General features: G+C 42.9%; 1 protein-coding gene across 2 annotated transcripts in view; it reads left to right on the top strand.

Moving 5' to 3' along the window:
- The first annotated feature begins 8,536 nt into the window (after nt 1-8,536).
- The window catches only part of LOC148034646 (BTB/POZ domain-containing protein), a 132,152-nt gene continuing 119,955 nt past the window's right edge, over nt 8,537-20,733 (top strand). For both annotated transcript variants that reach the window (XM_087679580.1, XM_087679581.1), the window contains exon 1: nt 8,537-9,253. In XM_087679580.1, coding sequence (XP_087535706.1) covers nt 8,982-9,253 — 272 coding nt within the window. In that variant the 5' untranslated portion in view covers nt 8,537-8,981. The remainder of the gene's footprint in view (nt 9,254-20,733) is intronic.

The following is a 20,733-nucleotide window of genomic DNA, read 5'->3' as shown; positions in this document are numbered from 1 at the left end:
CACACTTCTGTGCTACATACAGTGATCCTCCATAAGATTAGATAGTCACATTTGTAGGAAGGAGATTAGGTTTTCCAATCTTGGTCCATACTTCATGAGTTAAGATATTGTAACCCAAGCATTCATCAATGAGAGCATCAATTATGAGCTCTTGCTCAGTAGTTAATTTTCAAATATATGCTAGGAATATTATCTCTTCATAACATATCCAACCTTCTGATAAGAATAACATCAATAATAAATTCTTGTTCCATAGCTTTATGAGCTTGCGTACAAGGAAAAAACTTTCTTTTTAATTGTGGCATGAATGGAAGCAACATGAATCAATTTATGTTATTGATGGACCATACAATGACATACAAGCATTAAGTAACCGAGACTAAATAAGAAGCATATATATTTACACCTTATAATAAATAAAGAGAGAATACTTATGAAAGTGAAATAGCTCGAATGTGAATGCCTATGCTTCATATGATTAAAGAAATGGATATTATTTATGCTTTATATAATATTTAAATCATAGCTTATTAAAAAGCCAAAGAACATCGTAAAAAACATCATGATGGAAGACATCATCATGCCATCTACGTCCATCATCTAGCTCATTTGGAGAATTAAGAATTGGAAATTATTGATTCGACCCATCATTCCAAATCCAAGTTGCCAACATGTTTGTATGTGGAGCTCATAACCAAAAGTTCCTATTCTCACTCGTTAATAGTGCAAGCTTTGAATAGAGAAGAGAGGAGTTGGTATTTTCATAAAAGAGCACAAGATGACACCTTGATGCTATTGATTATAGAGAGAGAGAGAGAGAGAGAGAGAGAGAGAGAGAGAGAGAGAGAGAGAGAGAGAGAGAGAGAGAGAGAGAGAGAGAGAGAGAGAGAGAGAGAAGCAGGGAGAGAGAGGGGGGAGGGAGGTCATGGAGTAAATTTGCATGTCTAAAGGTCTAAAGGTGGAGCTTGGACACATTATTTTCATGAGTGCTCAAATATTGTGAAAGATTAGGAGGAGGGTGCACTGAATAACAATCAAGCTATTTGGTCGAAGGTAGTCAAAGGAAAGAATGCAAAGGAAAAAGGGGAAGGCAATGAAACATACCAAGAGCTCAATATGGGTTGCCAATAGGGAAAAAAAAGGGAGGGGGCATGTTGCTTCTCAAGCAATAGTAGTCCTTGAAAGCACTCTAACCAAAATGCTATGATGATGACAAATTTTTGGAAAAAAGCAATGATTCCAAAAAATAGCCAAGGCAAGGCCAAGGCATTGACACAAGTCAATAGAACCTCTCTAGCTCAAATTGGCATGGAATGCCAAGAGAACCAATGCATTCACAAAAGTCAATATAACCTCTCTAGCTCAAATTGGCATGGAATACCTAGGGATGGATGCTAAGATATAAATGGCATCAATCTACCAAGGGTGTAAAAGCCTTAAAGGGGACATGAAATCGTAATTGGTTTGAAGCCCATGCCCAATCTAGCAAGCAAGAAAATCTAGAAAGAAAGATGGTGTATGTATGGCTTTATGATGATCAAGGTTCTTTGAAATACTAGGAAAATGGTTTTGAAAAGGGGGGGCCAAACATTTGAATAGACAAACATGATTTGGAACCAAGTTAGAATTGCAACACTTAATACCAAGGGCTTCAATGGGAGCATCCTTTGGAAATGGGTCCTCCTTGATTAGAATCTAGACACTATACTGGTACAAGAACATAAGCTTCAATCATGGGGTGGCATGCAGCTAACTTACAAAGGATACAAATGTTTAGTAGGGAAAAAATAGCAATGATGACGAGTGTTTAACAATTATGTGCACATGCAGGAACCCAAAGCTTAAATTCAACTCAAATGATGGAAGAATTTTGGTGACCAAGGTAGCACTGAATGGTCAATATATTGATTTAATAAATATTTATGGCTTTAATCAAGGTAGATCTAGACAAATGCTATGGAGCAAGTTTGGGGAGCTCAACTATGTAAAAGGGCTGATAGGAGGTGACTTTCACATGGTGACAATGAGAGAAGACACATCCATAGAATACTCCTTGCTATAGGAATTTGAACTTGGAATCTAGAAAGAAATTGAAGAAAAGTCTAGTCTTGTTGTCATAGTTGATCACTTGTAGATAGACATGAAAACCTGTACATATAATTCTTTAAGCCACCTAGACTACATGGCATGCCTTGATCACTAGTAGTGTACCAATGCAAAGAATGATGTTAGAATGTACTCAATGAATGTATGGGAAGAGAGTATCTACATATTTAGTAGAACTAGATAAGATAGATCTAAAACATGTGGAGGATACTTCAATAAGAGGACCTACCATATCCATGCTTTTGTTGTATATATACGTGTACTCTCGGCTATTGCAATGCAAGTGTGTAAGCAAGTATGCATTTTAAGTGTGTGGATCATTCTCCATCTCATTGTCTCATTGTCTCTCTCTCTTTCTCTCATAATCACTTTCACTACATGGTATCAAAGCACACCAAGCTCTTGAGGGGCTAGGTTATTAGCTTTGGACTTTTGTCTACTCAATTAATCCTTAGGTTTATTTATTGCATGCAATCAAAATCAATTGGTTTATGTGTAGATTAGTAGGATTTGAATCCATGTCAAGGTAAACTAACCTTATCCACATGCACCTTATCTTCATTATCTTGATCTCATTTTATCCTATCCACCTACTTCTTGTCTATTCTTATCATATTCACCTACTCTTATCTTCTTCATTATTGCCTCTCCTTAAGAGAGAGATATATTTTTCCTCTTTATCATTATTGTCATCCTTCTCTCATATTATCTCCTCTCTCCACGTACCTACCATCTTTGGCATTTTGAGCTATCCTCCCTTCTTTACTCTTCACCTACTTGTTTCTTCCTTTATTCTCACTAACTCCTATCTTTATCATCTTCACATTCCCTCCTGAAATAGAGAGAGCGAGAGAGATTAATCTCTTTATTAAGGTTTCTAAACCTTAAAAAAAACCAACATTGGCATAAAAATTTAGCATAGCATTAGCGTGCCACCAATAGCAACGTTGTCTCTCCCCAAGATTATTGCAACATCCAATTTGCGTCATCGACACCACATCAATGTGCCCCAACTTGGTAGTCTCGAGCTCCGCAATCAGTGGCAACATAGATTCGGTGGGCATACTCAAACGACAGCCTATCCAGCTCATAGTCACATGGCGGATTGACCTCCAAGCAACCATTATCAAAGCCAAGGGTAGCAACAATCATCGAAATTCACAGCTCATCATCCACTGACATCATTTTGCAACTAGAAGTCAACTGTATCACAAGCACAACCATCGATGTTAATGAAGGTAGCTGTCCATCAACATCACTAAGTGCATTTCATGACATTTGGCTCTTTCTCATCTAACCTTTTTATTCTCCCCCGATTCTTCTCAATTCTAAGGTTATTAAACCTTAACTAACATCTAGTCCCCCCATTCACATTGAAGTAATGAAATTTAGTTCACATCCCCCTTAAAGCGCATCTTCAACTCCTTCTCCACACAAAATATTTCAAGATGTTTAAGGAGTATCTAAGCTTTATCAACAAGCTTCCAAGGACCATGAGAAGATTAAGTTCATGAGTTACACACAAAGGAGAGTTGCCAACGCTATTATTGGCCGTCAAGAGCATTCATTTCCTATCTATTTCTCTTCAGAAACTCAATATCTCTTATCCCTATCACAAAACCCTTAATCTTCTTATCTATCATAATATCCACAAGTCATTCCACTATCTCAATCCCTACTTATCATATTGATGTTTCTCATTTGATAGCTCTCATTGCCACATGCTTACTCTCTCCCTTTTCAATAAACTCTTAATGCTCTGCCTTATCTAAAGTCTTTGTTACAAGATATTTCTATCACATCGTGTAACACATATGTTCCATCCTTGTATCCTCATTAAGTCTAGTATTCACTCTCTCTTGTCAACTAGTGGAATACATAGAAATTTCTTTGATGGACAACCCCATCCAAGCATGTTCTAGCTCTCCCAATACTATAATATTTGTCACCCTTGTCAGTTTCTCCTCTGGCATTCTGAAATAGAGGACTCTATCTCAATGAGAATAACAATTGAAGAAGGGGATGCCTTTTGTACTCTACATCTGGAGGCCAAAGAAGACATTATCTATGGCCTCTCTATTGAATTGTGTTATTTGAGACTTTTGGATGGTACTTTAGTGGCAAGAAGATGGCTAAACATCATCACTCTCTCAATTAGCAACATGGATACACCTAACATTCCTCGTCAACTCTTATTGGATATTTCTGCCGACCTTCAAGGTCACTCCCTCATTAGGTACATTGTTTCCACTTCTCTTACATGTCCGAGTTCTATCCTATTTCCTTACATTTGTCGCTCAACATCTGGTCTTTATTTAAACTCTGCCTTAATATTAAGATCGCATCTTGGTCCTTATCTTCCGCTCTCTCTATGTACTCAATATCCTCATCTTCTTATGGTCACACACACACTCCACTTCAATAGTGTGCCACTATCTCTTGAACAAATCCAATTGCATACACTCTTGGCTTGCTCCTACACATTTAGGATTCTCACAATGTTCCCAAGTATACAACAAAACCCTATCTCCTTGAATTCCTCATTCTCATATCACGACTTCTCAATCTATAATCCTAAATCTGGACACATGATGTTATCCTACCATCACATTCCATCCACACTATGAATCCATCAAATCATTATTTCTTTCTATTCTACCCTATCCAATCATTCACATAGTTATCTTTGCCCTACAATCATCTTGCTCGAATATATGCTCAAATCTCAATCATCAATCTACCTTACATGGCAACAACCTCATCAACAATCACAAGTGCTCTCTCTTCCAATTTTCTCTCGGCATCATCATGAAATGGTCCATCTCCTGCCTTACGCAAATGGTCATCTACAATTTGCATCTTTCTTAAATTGACCAACTATCTTAGCCTTTGAAAGGAGGGGCAAATAATATATAAAGTACAAAGAAATACTTGTGCACATTTGCACAAACTACTTTGTATGGATAAAAGAGTACACTGATATTGAGCATGCTATGACTGGAAATGTAATGCTCAAATTTTGGAGTCCTCTCAAAGACAATATGCTCAAAATTTATCATCAATCATTAGCTAATTATCAAGAACCTTCCCAAAGATCATGCCATAATCACCTTGTCAAGCTCTATCTTACTATGGCATCTAGTGACATTGGGATCATATTTCCATCTACAAACATGCTCTCACCATTGTTTCACGCCACAACTATCAAGCTCCAATTGAAATACATCATCTATCTATATGATGAGCCCATCTCTTATCAAGTCTATCATGAAGCAAACTATGGCGATCAGCTCTTCATCAAGGTATCCATCAACCAAAGCCCAAATATATTCATCATCAACTTACATCCCTTAAATCATTGCAAGCAAAGATTGATGTATATATTATACAACAACAAGGACAAGGTCTCATGCTATAGTCATCATTATAATTTGACTTTTTTTGTAGCCAAGATATTTATATTGCAAAAGAAAATCCTATTTTCTTTTGAGAAGGCAGGAAGAATGTTAGAAGATATTGTTAACCTTTTCTAGAGAGGGGAAATGTTAGAATATTAGAATGTGTTCATATGAACATGTACATAGAGAATATGTAAGAAGATAATATTTAGATATTTAGGAGAACTAGATAAGATAGATCTAGAACATGTGGAGGATAGTGCAATAAGAGAACCTACCGTATCCACACCTTTATTGTATAGATATGTGTACTCCAGAGAGGGGGAACGTTAGAATATTAGAATGTACTCATATGAACATGTACATAGAGAATATGTAAGAAGACAATTTCTAGATATTTAGGAGAACTAGATAAGATAGATCTAGAACATGTGGAGGATAGTTCAATAAGAGGACCTACCATATCCACATCTTTTGTTATTGTATATATATGTGTATTCTTAGCTATTGCAATGCAAGTGTGCATTACAAGTGTGTGGTTCATTCTCCATCTCTCTCTCTCTCTCTCTCTCTCTCTCTCTCTCTCTCTCTCTCTCATAATCACTTTTCACTACAAATGGTTGCTCGCAATAATAGACATTGACATAGATTATAAATGCTTGCTTTCTAATTGCACATTAATGCTTCTAGGTCTCAAGGCATTCACGCTTATCCAAATGCATAAATGGCTTATTGCAAACCCAAGGCATTTTAAGCAAACTATCTTTGAGTACATGGTACAAGGAGCAATGCTATTTAATAGAAGTTCTAAGAAGCTTAGAATGGAAAAGAACATAGGGTGGCCTTATTGTGCTACAACAAAAGGATGGGATTTGGTTAATAAACTAGAAGGCCATAATTGCAACTTTTATAGTGCATTTTGTAAAGCTTTATGGTGAGGGTGAACCCTATAACCTTTAGGTGGTAAGGATGCTATTGGGAAAAATAGACAAAGTTGCTAGTGAAGAGGAGAATCTAGCACTTAACAAAGTCATCAGCTAAAGAGGAGGATTTAACACTTAATAAAGGATTTACATGGGAGAAATTAGACTCAATTGTAAAGAAATTACTTGGCCATCATGGTTTTAAGAAGAAAAAGGAAGTAGGGGGCCTTGGTCTTTTATCAATTTGAAGGGGAGGAGGACTCTTTAAGAGAAAAATTGTTGAGGAGATTCTAGGAATAAGAAATGAATGCCATTGGGCCCAAAAGTTGGTTGATCGTCTCCTAAAGAAAGCAGTGTAGAGGATGAGCTATATATCTAATCATGACACAAGCCATTGATGAAATTAGAAATCAAGACCTTATTCGTGGTGGGGAGCTACTGCATCATAAAAAATGATATTGATGAACTCTAACAAGTGCAATAAAGAGAAGAGAATTGATGAAAATGTATTTTGGGCATGGCAATTTGACCCCCCGATTACAAAGATGTTGGGGAGGAAGGGTATGTACTTGGTTTAAAAAATGAGGTTCATAGGGTATAGCAGTGGTTTAGGAATACTTGTGGGAAGTTAAAGGGTTTCAATGAAGCTTGTATGGAACGGAGCCTCATAAAAAACCCATGAGCTGGTGAGTTGGGGAGTAGTTGCACATGCATGCATTGAGTTGAAGTCAATCATTGCTCATCACAGGGGCATTCATTTGCTCAACTCCCTTGTAATAAATGGAAAAGCACCAAGCCGATATTAAAAATGTTGGTGGAGAGTAGATACTAGTAGAGTCATTAGAAGTTGGGGGATAAATTTATCAAAAGAGAAATTAGTGAACAACAGAGGAAAAACATGGGCACTAAAGTTACCATCGGAGGATAAAGTGTTCATTTGGTGAGTTGTCATGAATGTAGTAACAATTGGGTAGAAGCCACAAGGCAAGAGATTCATGGATAGATAGCACACATGTGGTGAACATGAGACCACCAAGCACGTGTTTTGGAATAGGTGCATGCTTAGGAAAATTTGAAGAAAAGTTATCGATAGTTTTTGGCCCCGTGAGAGGGATGAGTTTAGCAAGGAATGCAAGATGGAGTTATGCATATTTGGACTATCCAAGCTCAACATTCAAAGCAAGGAGTTTTAAGAACAGTATCATATAGGAAATTTGGAGTGTGCATCAAAACAAATCTTCGAGGGTGTAGTCTCACTAGAGTTTCATGGATTGATATCTTGGTATAAAATAATTTTTGGTTTTGGCTTGTAAAATCGATAAAATAAGTGATTTTGAAATGGCCAATATTGTAAACAATTTGGCCTAACTCTATTGTATATAACTAGTTGTTAACCACACATTGTTTATTAGTACACGGACTTGTGAGAGAGAGAATTGAGAGGAAAGAAAAGAGAGAGAGAGAGAGAGAGAGGAGGAAAAAAATCATGAGAGGGAGAGTGAGAAGAGAGAGGGAGTAAAAACCTTGGAGATATATATATAAAGAAAACAAAATTCAAGGAGAGAAAGAGGGGGGAAAAATAGAGACAGAGAGGTGAGACGAGAGCGAAGAGTAAGAAACATAGAGATGAAAAAAATAGAGAGAGAGAGAGAGAGAGAGAATTTGATGTGCAAAAAGTGAAATACAATGTGTAAGAGAAAAAGTGAGGAAAGACAATGAGAAAAGTAAAATAATATATGAGAAAGAAATTACCGTAGGGTAGGAAGCCAAATTGTCGTGCAATAGCACTCCCTTACCTCGAAGTGGCATATGCAAGGAACGCTAGTTTCTTAAATTCAAAAACATCAATTGGCATCTAAAATATTTAGTTTCAACGTCGCGGCTCGCCTCCAGGCTCAAACGATAAATAAAGAGTCGAGGACGAAAGGGCAAAACAGCACGCGGACGTAAAAATTCCCGTCAACTAACCCCTTCTTCTCTGTCCCTCTCTGGGAGACACACAGGGTAGGGTGTATGTCAGGGAACGATGAACGAATGAAGTGAAAGCACTTCTTGAACTCCAGAGTCTACTCTCTCTCTCTCTCTGGCCGCCCCCCCCCCCCCCCCCCCCCCCCCCCCCCCCCAGTGCCAGGATTCACAGCAGTGGAATCTTCACACCTCTGCTGTAACTGAGTTCCTTTCTGCTGATTGTGGTCCCTTCCTTGTGAAAACCCTAAATTTTTTACCCAATTTGCATATTGCATGACCTTTTGAATCTGCATTGACTCGCCTTTAGCTGCGAATCTGCAATTATCCGCCAATTAACTGTGGAAAAGAGGCAGGATTCATCGTTGCCAAATAAGACGGGAAAGAAGACGCTCTTTGCAGGGACGGCATAAAAGCGAGTTTTTGGAATGGTGGTCTTCATCTCTGCTGGTGAGAGAGAGGTATGAACGACCGTGAAACGACCTTTGGTCAGTGGTGAAAAGATATATTGGAACTTCACAACAGGGCTTTACAAAAAACGTTTCAGAAGAGGAAGGACGGGAGGCGACAGGGACAGGCGGAGGGGACAATGCCAGGGGGCCTGAGTGGGCCAGGCAAACAACACCTCTCTGCCAGGCTAAGTAATGCAATGACTCTCATGTCCACACCGACCTCTTCTGCAGTTTCGGACGTTGGGAGCAGCGAGGAGATCCGATCGCTTGACTGCAACCTGGTTGCCCTGTGTGAACATGTGCAAGCAGAAGGCTGGAATGCAGGGGCATTTTCAGACATCATTGTCCATGCCATGGGCTCTACATATTATCTGCACCGGCTCATCCTTTCCCGCAGTTCTGTGTTCAGGTACTGCATTCAACTAGCGAGACTTTTTTTTTTGGGTGCATTTGTTATACAGAAGAAAGTTCCTAATCGGACAGGACGTGTCTGTTTTCAGTAATTATTTGAACATTTAGAATACTAAAGACAGAGGGACTGTTATAGGTCATCTGCCCAAAGAAAATGTTTGTCGTTATGTATTTTTAGAGTGTTCAGTATCAAGCAGGCAACTTGCAAACTTGAGGACCTTACTGGAAGAAAAAGTATGGATGGCAGTGCTAAGTTTTTTCTAAAATATGAGGAAACTTTTCACAGGCCGTCATTTACGTTCAAATGATAGTGTTACATATTTGATACATGTGAGCAATTGGCACCACTGTGTGGGTGTCACGATTGCTAGCATGAGTACTGGGAATCATGGAGATAGATATCGGAGTTGCCTCTATTTAAGGAACCCAAGTTGAAGGGTTCCTGATCAAAACTATAGCCAAAACATAGCTACTTCTTTTCATTATTTTTATTCATCGATTGAAGAGTAAGGTGGAAGTCCAATACCAAGTCTTCATGTGGAATCCTTTACGGATGTGGTTGTTGTGGATTGTTGAATTGCTTGAAAGTGAGACTGCATAGAGGATGGTGTTTTGATATCGTAGCAAGTATGCCATGAGAAGCATTGACAAATAGCCACTTCTAGTTCTTGCAATGAGTGCAAAAAATGCTAGTATGAACAGCCAAACATAAATTGGGCATGGCTTCCTTGGTATAATTTTTAAGTGGAGCATTATGCTTGGCTTTAAGATAACCAAATGTCATGGACTTGCATAGTTCCTGGTGTAACTCCCTTTTCTAGCATGGATTGCCAATGATTTTGATCATGCGACAAGTCCAAGTTCATTAGCAATTTGAATAGGTGAATTTTTGATGTCAATGTCGAAATATCTTTGATCTTTCTCTAGTCTTTGAACAATGAATAATCTCAAATTGGTTCTCTCCTTAGTTTGAACTTGGTCATGAGGAATAGCATCTCCTTTGGATTTATTTCTTCTGTCGTGGTGATATTTTTGGGCATCTAATGGCCATATGCCTGTTTTCACCACATTTGAGACACTTTTCTTCTGTCATATGCTCCCTCTGTTAGCATCTGGTAGTGTTAGTGCACATTCCTCCACATTTTTATTTAGTTTGTGTACAGTTTAGGGTCCATTTCTAATGCATTTTCTGCATTTTGCAGCCTGCCACGCATTTGGCATTTTTCTACTATTTTCTGCCACATTAGCATGCCTGCGACTGCATTAAATACAATCAGTCAGCCAGTTTTTGGCCAGGTGGACAGGTTGGCCAACAGTTTAGCAGATTTTGTGCTATTTATAGCAGACTTTGGCAGGGGCAGCATTCATTCTGTTCTGCAGGTTGTTTACTCTCCGGCTCGGACACTCTCTGTCTTCGGTGATGCCATCTTCATCAGGCTGATCTGGTGCACTCTCCGGTTTCGACACTCTCTGTCTTTGGTGCTGCCATCTTCATCAGCTTAATCCGGTGCCCTCACTGACATTGTGGGCTGTGTGCAGGGACTGATCAGTCCTCCATTTGTATCCAGCATTCATTTTCAGTCAGTGCAGATTTCTTCCTTCTTCCTGTTGTCTCTCTCTTCCCTTCTCAGTGTGTTTGTGTTCCTTCTTCCATTGTGCACTCTCACATGGTATTGTCGCCAAAAGTGTGACATAGCTGAGCCCCCCCCTTGAAGAGGTGACAACCCAGCCTTCAAAATGCAGGTCATAACCTTGTATTTGCTGTACAAGCACCCTCCTTTGCTTGAGGCAACAAGTTTTCAGCCTAGGCAACAGGTCTTACACATTAGTTGTCAGCTTTTTGACTGAAAACACAGGTTTTTCCTCTAGGCGACAGTCCTCTACAGTAGGTGAGAGCATCTACCACATAGGCGACACATCTACATTAACTGTAGCTGATTTCCTCCTATACCTGTGCTGATTGACAGGCAAACACAGCTTTTTTGGATGATTGCAAGTTCTCAAAGATGTCTCATAACTAGTTTTTCGGCTTTGATGACTTAGAAGATGAGGTTTCTCATCATTCCTCTAAGAGATGGAGAGATTATCGTGCTAGTCTGCGTGAAGATCGAGATGAATGGAGGTCAACACGCCCGTTTGTACGGAAGCCTTCTCCTATTCCCTACCTTCATGTTTCTCACAAGACCCGATACCATGGTCTTCAGATGCCCCTGACGACACCCTTTGTGTAGGTGCCTATGCTTCCTTCTTTGCCCAAGGAGGACTGCTTGGATGGTTCCAACTATTCTTTGTGGTAATGTAAGGTGGAGTGTATCCTCCACACCTTTTACCTTTGGGAGTTTGTTTCTCATCCTCTACCTTGTCCCGTGGACGATCTTGTTTTCGGATCAATGATGGCTTAACTCTCGAGCTAGATCCTTTCTTTTATGAGCTCATGACTTGTTGCCAAGGGAGTCTCTTAGCAGGCAGGTTTGGATTACTTTGAGACTTTCACACTGACAGCTTGGATGTTCACTATTCGAGCTATCTTGGCTTTAGCTGCTTATCACCATTGTCCAGTTAGGCGTGAAGTTGGCCTTTCTAAATGGTGTCTTGGGGGAGGAGACTAATGTCTCTTAGCCTCCTAGTTTTCTTGTGCAGGGGAAGGAGGTGTTAGAGAGGATCACAGCCAGGCAAGTGCAGTCCAGTCGGACTGCTGCAGTCGGACTTGCAGAAGTCGGACTGCCCTGCAGCCATTTTATTCCAGGCTGCGCCCTATTTTGGCGCCCCGTTCTAGGTGATTTTTCGCCTATTTATTGCTGACGTTTTCAACAGTCTGGCCACTATTCTCTGTCGCAGATTACAGACCGGTGCCGTGCAGATTTCTGTCTCTGTTCACAGATTTGAGACAGCAGACAGTGCAGACTGCAGCAGACTTCGAGGTGGACAGCAGGTCGCATCGTCGAGGTGGAGACATGCAGTCCAGCGCACTGCGCCCGTGTATATCTTTGTATTCAGCATTCTTTATACAGCAGATCTTCATTGTACACTGTCTCTTTCTCTCCCTTTTCTCTCTGCGTTCTCTCTCTCTCAGTCCTACGCTTCCGCACCGCTGCACTCTGACATGGTATCAGAGCAGTGTTTGAGGGCTGACTGAGCGTAGAATCAACCTGAAGAGGAGTTTCCATCGCGACACAAATTTGCGTTTTTTGCGTTTAAGGGCAGACAGGAGGGCTGCGCCTTGGAACAAGGTTGAAACGAGTGTGGGCGCACAGGAAAGGAGTACAGGTGGTGGATTTGCTGCTGTTTACTGCTGTTTGACGCGGAGAAAGTTTGAGTTTTCAACCTAAAAGTGCAGGTTTTGCTTTTTCATCGCCTCCGGCGGGTGAAGAAGCTTCGGGATGCGGAAGAGCCTTAGCAGGCTGAGTTTACCCAGTCAGAGGGGGCTGCTTTTGCGTTTGAGAAGGCATTGTAGGTGAAGATGTCTACAGAGATGGACTTGGAGTTCCAAGCGATTATGGACCGGAAGGTGCCTGTCCTACCGGCTCTTCCTACAGATCAGAAGCTCGACGGCGACAACTACCGCATTTGGCGCGTTATGATGTTGGCCATTCTGGAGTCCTATGATTTGGCGGAGTTGGTACAGGAAGATATTGACCGGCCTTCGGTAAGAGATGAGTCCAAACTCTCTTCCGATGCTCGTGCGGAGTTGGCCAGGGCCCAGTCTCATTGGGACAAACTGAATGCCAGGATTCGATCCTTTCTCTTTCTATCATGCACTACAGCCGTGATCGCTCACATCGAGCACTTGACGGTGGCTCGTGAGATATGGCTGGAGCTTGATCAAATGTACAATCGGATGACCCTGATGAAGAGGGTTTCTTTGGAGGTACAGATGCGGACCTTGTCCGTCAATAAGTCTTCTTCGCTAAGGGAACACATTAACAAGCTAAGGCAGCTACAGATGCAGGTTCAGAATGCGGGGAAGCCAATTTCCTCCGAAGACATGGCGATTACACTCTTGTCCCAGTTGCCGCCACGATTCGGTACATTTTACTCTGCCCTTATTGCTTCGGGGCGAGAGTCTACTCTTCGGTGGGAAGAGTTGGTTCCTATGGTCTTGGACCAAGAGGAACAGTTAAAGGGACAGAATGCTTCCAAGACGGAGGCGTTGACAGGTCAAGCCTCTCAGAAGAAGGGGAAGGACCAAAAGAAGAAGAAGGGGGATAACAAGTCCAAGAAGGACAAGGAGAAGGACAAGAACAAAGACTCCACATGCCATATTTGTGGAAAGACTGGCCATTGGAAGAAGGATTGCCCTGACAAAGACTCGAAGGACACCAAGAAGAAGGAAACCAAGGATTCTGGAGTGGTGGCTGCACCCTCATCAGCTGCATTTCTACATTTAGTTGTCATTGAGGACGCTTCACCGAATGCTTCTGATGTTGCGATGGCGGCTTCCCAATCTCGAGAGTGGATTATTGATAGTGGTGCCTCACGGCACATGACTCCTTCATCAGATGGTGTTGCCCAGCTGCGACCTTCGCGTGGGCAGGTTCTCATTGGAGACAGCTCTTCAGTTTCTATTGCAGGTCGGGGTAAGATGCAGCTTATTCCGGATGGACGAGGTGGCACCCATACCTCAGAGGTTTTGCATGTACCAGGATTGGGGTACCATCTCCTTTCAGTTCATAAGATTTGCTCCCTTGGTCTTCTGGTGGAGTTTGACAGTTCTACAGTGCGAGTCCTTGATCGTGAATCGAGGAAGGTTCTATCATCTGGATATGAGGAGAACGGCATTTACAAACTGAAGTCTTCCACTGCCCTCTCTACTCTTCTTCTTACCTCACAGTCACAGTCTGAATTATGGCATGCTCGGTTTGGTCACCTGAACTATGACTATCTTCGGAAGGCGTCACGTGGACAGCTTGTTCGAGGGTTGCCGGATATAGTGGTGAGCCAGCAGCCATGTGTCTCCTGCATACGGGGGAAGCAGCATCGGGATGCCATTCCCCACACAGCTTCGCGGCGGTCTACTTCACCGATGGAGCTAGTATCTACGGATCTATGTGGCCCTATGAGGAATGAGTCCCTGCGTGGGAGCTCTACTTCATGCTGATCGTGGATGACTACAGCAGGATGACATGGGCCTACTTTTTGGCACTAAAGTCAGAAGCTTTCTCGCACTTCAAGGATTGGCTTCTCTTTGAGGAGAACCGATCAGGCCGGAAGTTGAAGACCTTGCGATCCGACAAGGGAGGTGAATTTGTGTCTAATGAATTTGCTCGGTTTTGTGCAGATAGAGGAATTCACCAGGAGTTTGCCAATACCAATACTCCTCAAGAAAATGGTATTCTAGAACGGAAGAACCGCAGTGTGATCGAGATGGCGTGCACCATGATGGAGCACCGACAGACCCCTCAGGTTCTGTGGGCCGAGGCTGTGGCTACTGCAGTCCACATCCTTAATCGATCCCCTACTTCGGCCGTGGAAGGGATGACTCCATTTGAGGCTTATTTTGGGACGAAGCCAGATGTTTCTTACTTTCGGGTCTTTGGGTGTGATGCCTATGTTTACATTCCCAAGGCTTACCGTGACAAATTTGAAGCGGCTTCCCGAAAACAGGTATTTGTTGGCTACAGCTCCCAGTCCCAAGGCTACCGACTGTATGATCCCGTCAAGCGGGATGTATATACTAGCCGTGATGTGCGGTTTGTGGAGGTTCCGGCTTCTTCAACGGGTGAGGAGCATCCCGTTCTTGGAGATCCAGGGGAGAGTTTGGCTCCTTCTATAGTTCCACTGGAGCCTGTGCCGTTTGATTATGATTCTGTTTCTGACACAGAGTCTACTGTTCCACCGAATCCTTCTGAGGAGTTACCACCGGTGGACATTCCAGAGTCTTCTACTGATGGAGAACGACGAGGGGAGGTTCGGCCTCCTCCTCGCTGGGCCCGTGACACACTCCGTGATTCAGGGATCGAGGGGGTTCCTGAGGAGTGGGGACCGCAGGATGGTCCGCGGCGGTCACGGAGGCACCAGGCGCATTCTTCGGAGCTTGTGTGCTCCAATTATTGTTTGATGTCCCGAGTTATGCAGGATCGAGAGCCCACCTCCGTGAAGGAGGCTTTACAGTCCGCCCCATGGAAGAAAGCTATGGAAGCTGAGTTGGAGGCTATTGAGAGGAATGACACTTGGTCACTTGTGCCACGCCCCCTGAAGAAGAAGGTGATTGGAGTCAAGTGGGTCTTCAAGACCAAATATCTCAGTGATGGTACTCTGGATAAGCACAAGGCTCGCCTTGTTGCTAAGGGTTTTGCCCAGCGCCCAGGGATTGACTGTCATGACACCTTTGCCCCTACAGCTCGTATGGCAACCATTAGAGCTGTTCTTGCTTTGGCTGGCCATAGGAGATGGCCTGTTTATCAGCTGGATGTGAAGTCGGCCTTCTTGAATGGTGATTTGAAGGAGGAGATCTACGTTGAGCAGCCTCCTGGCTTTGGTTCTTCAGATGGGAAAGTCTACAGGTTGAAGAAGGCCCTGTATGGTCTCAAGCAGGCCCCGCGAGCTTGGAACGAGAAGATTGATTCGTTCCTCCAGACTCAGTTGGGATATCGGCGGTCCAAGGCCGATCCGCAGCTGTATGTTCACACTTCCGGGGAAGGTTGTGTGCTGTTTGTATTATATGTTGATGATTTGATTGTCACAGGTGATGATGCACAGCAGGTCCAGGAGACAAAGTCAGCTTTACATCGGACGTTCGAGATGACGGATTTGGGGCTACTCCATTTCTTTTTAGGACATGAGATTTTTCAGTCTCAGAGGGGGATCTTTCTCTCCCAACAGAGATATGTACAGGAGCTCTTGGTGTCTTTTGAGATGGAAGATTGTCGGGCCCTCTCTACTCCTATGGATCCGAACTGGAAGGCCACTTCCCACTTAGCTTCTCCTTTGGCGGATGCTTCCCGCTATCGATAGTTGATAGGGTCTTTGATTTGGCTTCTCAACACCAGGGTTGATCTATGTTTTGCTGTTGGGCTCTTGGCAGGGTTCATGAGTGAACCTAAGACGGTGCATTGGCAGGCTGCTCAGAGGATACTTCGGTATCTGAGGGGGATGTCTGATTTGGGGATTCATTACCCCGCAGGGACAGATGGGTCAGATCTTGTACTTGCAGGTTGGAGCGACTCGGATTGGGCCGATGACGTGGACCACAGGCGGTCTACAACAGGTTACTGCTTTACTTTGGGTGCAGGTGTTATTTCATGGAGTAGCAAGAAGCAGCCCACGGTAGCCCTTTCGTCTACTGAGGCGGAATATCGGGCCGCGTCTTCCACCACATGCGAGGTTGTGTGGCTTCGGAGATTGTTGGAGGAGCTTGGGTGCCCCCAGACTCGTCCTACATTGCTGCGATGTGACAATGAGAGTTGCATTGCCTTGGCAAGGAACCCTGTTTTCCATGCCCGGACGAAGCACATTGAGATCCAGTACCACTTCATCCGAGAAAAGCTTCTGGATGAGACCATCACTGTGGAGTATTGCAAGACGGAGGACAACCTTGCGGATTTGTTTACGAAGGCGCTTCCTCAGGCTCTACTTCGGCAACATTCCAGATCCCTCAGGCTTCTGCCCTGCCCAGGCTCTGAGAGGGGGTGTTAGAGAGGATCACAGCCAGGCAAGTGCAGTCCAGTCGGACTGCTGCAGTCGGACCTGCAGCAGTCGGACTGCCACGTGGCAGTCCGACTGCCTGCAGCCATTTTATTCCAGGCTGCGCCCTATTTTGGCGCCCCATTCTAGGTGATTTTTCGCCTATTTATTGCTGACGTTTTCAGCAGTCTGGCCACTATTCTCTGTCGCAGATTACAGACTGGTGCCGTGCAGATTTCTGTCTCTGTTCACAGATTTGAGACAGCAGACAGTGCAGACTGCAGCAGACTTCGAGGTGGACAGCAGGTCGCATCGTCGAGGTGGAGACACGCAGTCCAGCGCACTGCGCCCGTGTATATCTTTGTATTCAGCATTCTTTATACAGCAGATCTTCATTGTACACTGTCTCTTTCTCTCCCTTTTCTCTCTGCGTTCTCTCTCTCTCAGTCCTACGCTTCCGCACCGCTGCACTCTGACAGGAGGACCATGTTTATAGGTGCGGAAGCTTCTCTATGGCTTGAAGCAAGCTCCTCGAGCTTGGTACCGGATTGATCGCTTCTTCTTATAAAGTGGTTTCCATTGTTTCGATCACAATCCCAATCTTTATTACAAGGTTGAGTGTGACATTAAAAGTAACATTAAATGTCACATTAATGTCACATTGAGGGTGACTTATTGAGGGTAAGTTTTGTTCCTTGGTGATTGTCCTTCCACAACCTCATCCTTAGCACGGTGATGTGGCAGAGTTTGATGGAGACATGTGAGCTTTGGCAGTTTTGGTGTGCATTCCTCTGCATTTCTTCGGTTTGTGCAGAGTTTAGTGTGCCTTTGTAATGTGTTCTTTGCATTTCCCAGCTTGTCACCATTTGCTAGATATTGTCTAGGCATCTGGCATCATAGGTGTTAACATACATTTCATACTTCCATACATGTATGGGTATGAAAGTGTGATTGAAGTATGATTAATACCCTTGGGCTGAATCATATGTTGCCCTAATGTTTTAATAAAAAAATAAAAATTTAACTAACTTGAAACTTGCCACAAATTCTAAACATTCCAACAAAGCTTAGAATTTATAAAACAAGCACAACAGACATTGAAATTTGACAAGGGCTATGTTATAGTACCAATGATTATTTTTTGTCAAGTGTTTTTTTTTGGGGGGGGGGGGGGGCTAAAAAAGGGCAAGTATGAAATGCCCATATCATACTCCTCTTTTCATACATTTTTAGAGATTTGGTATATTGTTTCATACACATATGAGTCCAACTACGTTTGGCATTTTTATGCTATTTTCTGCCATGTCAGCATGTTGAGGATTGCATTAAATGCATTTTGTTGGCCAGTGTTTGGCCATGTGGATAGGTTGGCCAGTTCAGCAGATTTTCTACTATTTATAATAGACTTTGGTTGGGGCAGCATTCATTCTTTTTTGTAGGTTGTGTACTCTCTAGCTCTGATACTCTGTCTTCGGTGCTGCCATCTTCATCAGCTTGATCTGGTGCCCTCTTTGATGTTGTGGGCTGTATGGAGGGATGATTAGTCCCTCCTTTGTATCCAACATTCATTTTCAGTTAGTGCAAATTTCTTCCTTCTTCTTCTTCTTGTTTCTCTCTTCCCGTCTCACAATGTTTCCTTCTTCCGTTGCGTACTCTCACACCCACACCATTATTTGTACTTGAAAATTGGTTATAGAATGATGTTTGGAGGATTTCACATTCCAAGAGTATGATGCTAGTCCTCCATGCCTCCCATGGAAATGGGTGTCGGTGTTAAAAGAAAATAGGCTCTTGAGGAGACTGCTTTGGTGAGGGTGGCTTAGAGTCGAGACATTCTTCTCTTTGTGTTTGTTCTTCTCTTGAATGCCAAGCTTTTTGATCAAGGCTTAGGTTGTTAGAGATTAGTCATCCCCTAGACTAGCATTTCTTAGGTTATCATTGGTGTTGTTAGTTCTCTTGGAGGTACTCTTGGAGGGCATTATTTATTTTTCTTGTCAGTTAGTGGGCGTTTTCAGCAGGCATAGTGTATGGGTAGTTCCATTATGCAGACGATGATGCCACATGGCAGCTAGAGGATCAGTCACTGATTATTTTATTCATTGTTGATGTAGTTGGCAGCTTTTTGATTAGGTTGGCCAGTTTTGCTGGCCACCTGCATTATTTTATTGTATTTATTTCCTCCTAATTAGGCCTAGTTGGTAGCGTGCCCCACTCATTTGCTTTTTATGTGCTGGTGGGAGAGATATGGCTTGAGGAGATAGTTCAACAGCTCCTGTATATTTGCCCTCTTCATTTTAGCATTCATTGATTGCAGATTTTTGCGTTCTTCTATCTCTTTTCTCTCTCCCTTTCTCTCGTGTTCATTTTCTTTCAGTCTTGTCCATACACTTCTATATTTGTTGCAGTCTTGTCCATACACTTCTATATTTGTTGCACTTTGACATGGTATCTAAGTAGCGTAGAAGGGTTGATTGATAGGGGGCAGACCTGATCAGGAGGATTCTTTGTGACAAAGTTTAAGTTTTCAGCCTTTGGAGGCTGCGGTGAACAGGTTGTGCGTGGAGAAGGAGTGAAGTTGCTGTTTTTTGTGGATCCTTGCTCTTCATGAAGAGGAAAGGCTGCATTTTCAGCCTTTTGTTGTAGATTTTGAGTTTTCATCTCCTCTACCGGGTGAAACTCTTTGAGGACAAGCAAAGGAAGCACTAGCAAGCATCGACATTGTGCGCAGAGTCAGAGGGGCTGTCCCTTTTTTTGTGCTTGATCCCCTACTTCAGCCATTGTTGGTATGACAGCCTATGAGGCATATTTTGAGGTCTAAGTCTGATGTTTCTTATTTCAGGGTTTTTTGATGTGATACTTGTGTCCACATCCCGAAGACAGTGCGATAAATTTGAAGCAGCTTCTCGAAGACAGGTGTATATGGGCTACAACTCGCAGTCCTAGGGTTATTGATTGTCTGATCTTGTTAAGCTAGATGTCTACACGAGTCGAAATGTTCAGTTTGTGGAGGTTCTAGCCTTAGAGGGGAGTGAGGAGCATCTTGTGCTTGGAGATCCAGGAGATAGGTGGGCACCAATAGCTGTACCTTTGGAGCCTACGCCTTGTGGTGATGCTTCATCTTTGGATGAGGATACTACTTCCCCACTGGCTTCCTTGATTTAGCCACCGGCAGTGGATGTTCCACAAACTTTAGCATATGATACACGTTGAGGAGAGATCCGATCTCCTCCTTGTTGGACTCGAGACACTGTAATTCAAGGATTGAGGGAGTCCTTCAAGAGTGGCAGCCGTAGGATGGACCATGAAATTGGTCTATGACTCACATAAAGCGGCAGTCCCTTCAATTAATACTCGGTCTTTTCACATACACACAAATAGAGACCTCACTCCCTCGCTCAACACCAGATTGGCCCCGAAGACCGGCGCCCCTCACAGTATTTCTTTATCAATTAAAAGAGGGAAAGTTACAAAAATGAAATGTTCCAAAGTACAAAACGTGTGAACAGTTGCCTTTCATCTTTTTTGAGTAAATCTCAGCTGCATAAGGACAATACAACATATCCAAAACAACATCCCTTTCTGAGTAAATTTCAGCTACATAAGGACAGTACAGCATTGTCAGAAGTGGAGCAGCGGTGGAAGCATAAACATGTGCTGAAATAAACTGCTGAAACACAAGACAAAAAGAGAAAAGAAAGAACACAATATAGATGAGAACTCAGATGTATGCACGGGAAATGGAATCCATATATCTGAACACGAGACAGTCGCATACAACAGTGAGTCACTGGCTGCGTGGGCACTGGCATTGGCTCCTCTCTCCACAGAGTCTGCAAATGGTGAAGATGAAGTGAC

Source organism: Lygodium microphyllum, chromosome 6 (genome assembly GCF_053477565.2).
Source record: "Lygodium microphyllum isolate KBCC chromosome 6, Lygodium_microphyllum_v1.1.10, whole genome shotgun sequence".
NCBI lineage: Eukaryota > Viridiplantae > Streptophyta > Polypodiopsida > Schizaeales > Lygodiaceae > Lygodium > Lygodium microphyllum.
The sequence above is the reverse complement of the archived record's forward strand: the minus strand, read 5'-3'. Positions and strand labels throughout refer to the sequence as shown.